We start from the raw sequence: 7,500 nt of genomic DNA, 5'->3' as shown, positions 1-7,500 counted from the left end.
TCCTGCTACTGTAAACTAATGCTACTTAGTGTCAAGCTATATGGATTGTTACTTTCAAGGTCCACTTGCAAAGTTGTTTCCTTGAATTAAAACTTGGTTTGTTGCTCAGAATTTTCGTTCATTGGCTGTTTTTGCTGAGGGAAGACCTCCTCTTCCTGATGACTAGGCATAGGATACTTCAGGCATATCTGCCGGCAAAGAAAAATAATCTGGTGAAGAGAATGCTAAGGCTGTTTCACCAATCGATGTAGTCGACGCCATCAGAGGATTTCTTGGCTGGTCTATAGGATGAGTGTAAATGTTCTTTTGCAAGGAGTTATCTAGTACATCTGTATAAACGTCGTCTTGCGGACTTTTCGTGTCATATCCAGCCGAAGTTAGAGTCTCGTATCTTGGAAACGATTCCTCAAGAGGGGCGTAATGTAGTCCCACCTGATGTGTTTGGCCTAGGAAGTAAAGTTCTTGAACACCGGCATCAATTGGTTCTTTTCTGTCTGGATCAGCAATGTCATAAACCGGCTCTTCAATAAAAGCTGGGTTGGAGATCACATAATCCAAAGGAAAGGGGGCATCTTCCACTTTAAAGCGACGTTTTCTCGATCTGCAATTGAACCCAAGCAATGAGTGAATTTCTTATGTCCAACACATTACGTTGATTCAGTTTCCAGTGGTATTAAGCATTATATTGGAATAAGTCTCCGGGAGTCACTTTCTGAATTGCTTCCCTCAACTCTTCGACCCACAATCGAAACCGAATGCTGGTCTATGGCTTAATTTCAGTAATCAGAGACTTTGAGGTGCGGTATACTGTGTACCTAGGTGCGAGAGTGATTAGCACCAGCACAAAACAAGAGATAGTGGCTTTAAATAAAGAATATCGACTCTTGAATTTTCTATTAAACAAAAATGATAATGGCCACCTGCTCAATGGTACAATGTGGGCATGACTTCATAACTAATAACCTAAGGCTGTTGACCCAATCCTCTCTTATTTCGCTTTTTCGAGAGACCGCCTATTAAGATTTTACTCCGTGAACTGAGGGGGGGATCCTTAACTTCAGAACCTTTACGATGGATGAATTAAGTCGGGCATTTCTCTTGGGCAAATGTCTTCCACTGAACATTTATTCCTCTCTTTATAGTCACAGTTTTGGGATTCTCCTAGGCAATAGAAAAGTAGATTTCTCTCATAGATTGTACCAAAAGCGGAGAAAGGCAAAAGGGAATGCAGTGTGAGGACGCTCCATCCAACTGAGTGATATGATATTGGTGCTAATCACCCTGTTACTTGGGTGAGATCAAATATGGACTGATAGCGGCTGCAAGAGGACCCTTTACAACCCTAGAGAAAGAATTGTAAACCGCCATGAGACTTAGTGATATGTGCGGTATAAAAGCCATAAGCCATATATATCCTAAATCCTACCCTCTCCAACTGATGATAGCAAGTGCTACCAATAATCCAACCACAGCAACGCTAACACATGGAGCAATTATCGCAACAGAAGCTGGTTTGTGCTGGGTAGACGCATCCGTCTTAGGGCCTATAAAAATAATGCAACGATTAAACGTTAAGACAAGACGTAGACAGATGTACAGACAAGCACGTAAAATGCTTTCGCTGCGACCACCTTGTAAAAAACGTCGTGTTTACCTGTCCGGTCAAAAACACTGCGCTACATCATTTACAACCTTTCATCAGACAATATGCTCGACCATTATTTACAACTTGCAAGGGGAGCAGCCTTTGTGATACAGATACGATTCACGAACTGGAGATATAGAGGGTATTACACGGTGGCGAGAAGATACGAATTTTATGTTCCAGTGGCAAGAAAAATATCTTACGAGTGAGCGCAGCGAACTGGTGAGATATTGTTCTTGCCAGGACAAGATAAAATTCATATCCTCGAGATAACGTGTAATTTTCTTTTTATTATATAGCCAGGAGTGTTTTACTCGCCATTTTTCTTTCCAACACCGAGCACAAACTTTATCGTAAATTCCTGCAGCTCTGTGGCAAGAATTTCTTGAATTTTCGCATTTCGTCTTTACTTCCAAGGAACTCCTTGAATAATTTTAAGTTGTATGAAGTTTTATCCTTCGTGTCAACATTTTCTTGTTTCTCAGGAAAGGATTTTACGTCAGCTTTAGAGAGCTTCACGAATCTGTCGCTCGCCATTTTTCACTGACTGTTTGCACAACCAACCATGCAAAGGCGGGAAATGACGCCATCAATATCCTCACGAGTGACGATATGGAAAATACGCCACTCGGGTCCCGGATGTTGTTTCGTATGAATTTTATGTGTGGTGTATTTTTCAGGAAAACACTCCTGTTCATATAATAAGCGTATATACTTTACATGTTGGCTAGGTTTGTTACTGTTTGTCTTTAAGCCACAAGGGGTCTTTCTTCCGGGTACTCTGTTTTCCCTCTCATAAAATAAGCCAACTCCTCCAAATTCCAAGTCGATAAGGAAGCATTGTAGTAATGGCCACAAGTGAAGAAGATGCCTCTGTTTTTTTCGATTTCTAAATAGTTAACTTGATCTGATCATATAATGGGTTCCGATTTCCAGCCGTTTTGGGAGTGTGGTTGACATCCTCCTCCCAACGAACGGCTGGATCACTGGTCCGCGCGTCGTTTGTTCGTGAAGTAGCACCCGGCGTAATTGTATTTTGTATTCAGCCAATTGTATTTTGTACTTGGCAGGCAGCCGACTTTCTGATTGGTGGAATATACAATTGGCTGGGCCGGTGATCCCGCCGTGATATGCGCGAAGGAACGCGGGCGCACAAAACGGCTAGTCAATCGAGCTTAATCATATAAGGCTTACCCATAACATAAATTTGAACGCGATAATACTATAGTTTTTACCAATTTCAGGTGTCTTCGTTGTTGGACCTGTGGATGGCGAAACGGATTCAATTGTGACGTTAAGATCGTTCTGTATAATATCCTCAGTTTCATTCAACATTGTAGTAATTTCGTCGAAGTTTATGCTTTGAGGTGGCTTCCCGTCTGATTCCGGAAACAAAACGGCGAATTCCACTTCTACGGAAGTGTTATCCTTGTTGAACGATGTCCCGGTAACTATGATTTGATCTGGGGTGAAGGATACCGGTTCCTCAGAACTCCGCTTTACTCTGTCAGGTTTCACCGGCTTTCTGCAAGAAACAAAAAAATCATTTGATTGTTTACTGTAAGCACTTTTACCCTGAGCAAATTTGCAATGATTCAGTGTCCCTCTTCTCTATAATTCGACCTTCAAATATATACACATGTACATTTATTTCATTCATACAGTCCTTTCACAGGAACACGTGACCCAACAAACTGACCTGCTCGAAACTGGCCATGAGTGCCTTCATAGCTCAGTTGGTAGAGCATTGCATAGACATTGCAGAGATCATGGATTCGAATTCCGTTGAAGCCACCTGAATTTTTCAGTTGCCTGTAAGAGATAATACTGCTTTAATTGTCCAGATAAGTGCGAGGTCACTTCTCTCTTATAACAGCTTTTTTTTTTTTTCGTGCTCGAAGCATGCTTCGTCTATGTTTTGACTGAAATCTTGAAATCTCACGAAATTATTAAATCTATATAATACCCTGCTTTTTCAAACGAGTTAAATCTGTTCAGTGGTAAATCTGTCCAGTCTGTTCAGATCGAGGCCTGACCGACAATTGGCAGATACTGTCTGGAGTTTTCTCCTTTTTTGGATACTTTTTTGGTTCTACTGTTCGGTAGTTTGCAGGCGAAAGGCAGTGTTTCACAACAGGTTATACTCAAGCCTCGATCTCATTCAAAGGTGTTGACACTTAGCACTCAAATGCAAAATGACCTCAACTCAATCGTCTATCGCTTTACCTTCGGCATACTCCATCTTTGCAAAAGTACTTAATGCATGCTCTTGCTATTGCTTCCCTAAATTTTAATCCAGTCCATTTACCCTGGAAGAGAATTATAAGGACGTAACATGATATAACATGTTTCAGTCAGTTCAAATAATAATTGTATATTGCCATAGACCGTATAGATGGGCTAGTAAGTAATTATTCTTTTGGCTTTATGCTAATCATCCTCACTAGCCTCGTTAGCACGAACCAAATTCAAAAGAATTTTTGCTCCAAAGTGAGGCTGGTGAGGATGATTAGCATAAAGACAAAACAGTAATTTTTTGGCCCCCATTTATGAATACGATCTATAGCTGTACTTAATTTAGTATTACAATAGACCATTTTCGAATTCTCACGGCTGGACTGGATATACCATGAAATGCGGGCAAATCTTCTCAATGCTAGATCCAGTCCAACCGTTGGAATACGAAACTGGCCTATTATCAATCACTAAGCCACAACGTTAGCAACGAAATGACTAACTGTTGGACGTCCTTTCAGAGTGTTCATTTTTTTAGAAATCGCGAATAAGTTATCTCTTCCCGAAACGTTTGGCCTTGATGCCTGGGAAAAGAAATTGCTACTAAAAGTGGTGGGCGATGGCGTCGACAATGGCTCAATGAACTGCTTCATAAGGAAGGTAACTCATGCTTCTTAAAAAGTGGATGGTGCAAAGTGAAGGTTGCGGGTTGCAGATGAGCCTTGCATGTCATTGTTTCACCATAGCTAAAACAATCCAAACCTTTACTAATGGTAACATAGGGCCTAAAAATAATGTTTAAGTCTAAGGTGAGCATTTTTGTAAAGGTTTGGGTTGTTTCACTTATGGTAAAACAATGACCTGCAACCTGCACCCTGCACTTTACACCCCGGTTAAAAAGATTGTTGCACTGCAGCTAACCCTTGGAAGCAAAATTTGCGATTGCAGCAGGCTCTGGAATGGTGATGACTTTCATCGTAAACATGCTGGTTAAAGGGCATCACTAAGGTGGGCGGACACGAGGGGTCATGTTGAGGGACATGTTGCAGCGATAAAAAAAACTTGTGTAGTGCACGCTGAGGCGACTTGTAGCAAGTACGTACAGCTGGGACATGTAGCAGGGACAAAATCACAAAATGTGCACGCACATGAAAATGTTGCGGGTACATGCCCTGGGATACGTTGCAGCGACATGTCCCCTCGTGTGAATTGATACTTTAAAAAAAAGTGCAACACCAATTTGAGGGTGATTTTGTCCCCGCGACGTGTCCCATGAAGTTCCCATGAAGTTCAATTTATTTTGAAACAAAAATTCTTTTGACATTTGCTCATCGTAGCGAGCTAGCAAGGTTCATTAGCACTAAAACAGAAGAATATTCTATTTGGCCTTCATTATGAAAGAGGTCTGTTACGTGGAGGACCTGCGCTCCTGACGGTAATGCGCCGATCAAATCGAAACTTCAACATCATCCCCCCCCCCCCCTCCCCCAGGCAAAGACAGGGCATTTGACTATCTTCTGTGCCTGGGGAGTGGGGAATTTGACCTTTGCCTGCGTGGGGTGGGGAAAATTGAGCCGGAAGTGTCAGGAATTTTTTTTCGGGCGCTGAAGTCGCTAACAGGTATACCTTGGACGAGATGGAAGAGTTTAAAGGAAGAGATATAACATTTGTGAGCGATTGGCTTAAAAAAAGATCTTCAAACGTTGTCTGCAAAGGAATTTTGGCTGCGTAATTCGTCTTTGTCATACTATAGAGTGAATACAATATGGTACGTTTTCACATTCTCCATTTCATTGTTAAAGCTCTAAAAGATGTAAGTTTCTGTTAGAGGTAATCAACCGACACTGAACAATTAAAAATACATGCAGTCGTAAACACTCTAGGCTCTGTTGTTGATAAGTATACAATTCCCTCGTTAACCTTTGCCGTGTTTCGGGGTTAGAGCAGCTTATACATGCTTATTGACATTGTCCGACTTAATTAATACTTGTAATAGTTTCAATATTAAAATTGTGTTTTTGTAGTAGTTGTTCAAGTCTGGTAAAAACGGCATCATCATATAAAGGGTCACGAAACATGTGTTAGTATGTTTATACACAAGCTTTATTTAGACCACAGGAGCCGACGATTGTTCTTTAGTAGTGTATGACAGACAAATCCGACTATAGGGTAGGGCATTTTTGGCCCGAGGGGACCGGAATTAGAACGGTCCAATCTTCAAAAGCTCAAATGCTCAGGCTTTGCCCCGGGGGGCTGGGGGGGAAGGGGTGTTGAAGTTTCGAGTTGATCGGCGCATAACTTTTCAATTTTCTCTTCGCCACGCCTGTTCGTACCAATTTTTTGTCAAGGACATTTGCACACACTTTCCATGTCGAACGACGAGGGATGATCGCGAAGTGATCAGAATAATGCACACTTGTATTTTTACGTATGGGTTATTGACCAAGCGTGAGGTCAAGATGACTGGATATTGGCCAAGTTCTTTTTTTGTGTGTTTATGGACCGAGACGAAGTCGAGGTCCATAAACACGCAAAAAAAGAACGAGGCCAATATCCAGTCATCTTGACCGAACAATCTTGGTCAATAAAGGATTTATTATATGACTTAAAACACCAAAAAATGATCTTTGATCTTGCGGGACCAAGCGAGAAATCCCGAGCGGGCAGTATCGCTCCATCTTGCCCGCTCGGGTAGCCAATCAGAGCGCGCGATTTGGTTCATCTTGCCCGCTCACGGAGCTAGTCATATAATAAGTGATATTAATGAACTAAAGCAAAGACGACGGCAAAGAGAACGTCATGTCAAAATATAAATTTGTGTTATTGTAATCACTTTGTGACTATTTCAAACTTTTCAATATGATTCCTCAAGAATGACACCGATCGGAACCGTGCTCAATGGGTCCTTTGCAACTGGCGATCACATGGTACAAAAACCGCCATACTGGTGAGCAAATTGTGCACTGAGACATCTTAAACAAACAAAATTTCATTTAAGTTGCTTTGTTTTGGATGTTCCAGTGCGCAGTTTGCTCACCACAGTGGAGGTTTCTGTCCCATGTGATCGCCAGCTGCAAAGGGCCCATTTATGTAAGAAAATAAAAAGTTATCCTCAAGGGCTGACGTTCTTTATAAAACCACAACTTTGGCTATCTCACGTTGTTGTTTTACAGACGCATTGTCTTTGCCCACTAAATATCCAAATGTGGGACGTTCTTATTGCTGTCGCCTTTGTCGTTGCTTAAGTTCCCTCAGTGACCACCGCCATCGTCGTCGTAGTCCTGGCTAAAGCTTCCCATTACCGACGAGGGACCGGAAACCAAGAACCAAAGGGTCGATTGTATAAAATCAAAAATCCGCTTGTATTTTTACCCCCAAAAGACAAAAACGTAAACGCGCAACAGATACCAAATCCGAAACCCGATTTTTTTTTTTTTTTTTTTTTTTTTGCGGCAAAAAGAAAAACCGATCTGGTAATGCCCAAAAGCGCCAAACGAAAAAGTCCAATGCTTCCTCGCCGATTCCTGTTGAGTTTAATCAAACTATTCGAGAGGAACGTCTGAGGAAGAGGCAGGATTCTAACACTTTTCCGAAAAATTTTCAATGAACTCTTTCCTAGA

The 7,500-nt window shown here is 41.6% G+C and overlaps 1 protein-coding gene across 1 annotated transcript in view; it reads right to left on the bottom strand.

Moving 5' to 3' along the window:
• Window positions 1-7,500, bottom strand: part of LOC137993641 (uncharacterized) — a 25,837-nt gene that overhangs the window by 1,464 nt on the left and 16,873 nt on the right. The window contains exons 5-8 of the mRNA XM_068839604.1: window positions 3,872-3,954; window positions 2,881-3,170; window positions 1,427-1,544; window positions 1-601 (exon numbers count right to left, since the gene is read on the bottom strand). The exon at window positions 1-601 is cut by the window's left edge and continues 1,464 nt beyond it. Coding sequence (XP_068695705.1) covers window positions 163-601; window positions 1,427-1,544; window positions 2,881-3,170; window positions 3,872-3,954 — 930 coding nt within the window. The 3' untranslated portion in view covers window positions 1-162. The remainder of the gene's footprint in view (window positions 602-1,426; window positions 1,545-2,880; window positions 3,171-3,871; window positions 3,955-7,500) is intronic.

The sequence above is a fragment of the Montipora foliosa genome, chromosome 2, assembly GCF_036669935.1.
Source record: "Montipora foliosa isolate CH-2021 chromosome 2, ASM3666993v2, whole genome shotgun sequence".
Classification (NCBI taxonomy): Eukaryota; Metazoa; Cnidaria; class Anthozoa; order Scleractinia; family Acroporidae; genus Montipora; species Montipora foliosa.
The sequence above is the reverse complement of the archived record's forward strand: the minus strand, read 5'-3'. Positions and strand labels throughout refer to the sequence as shown.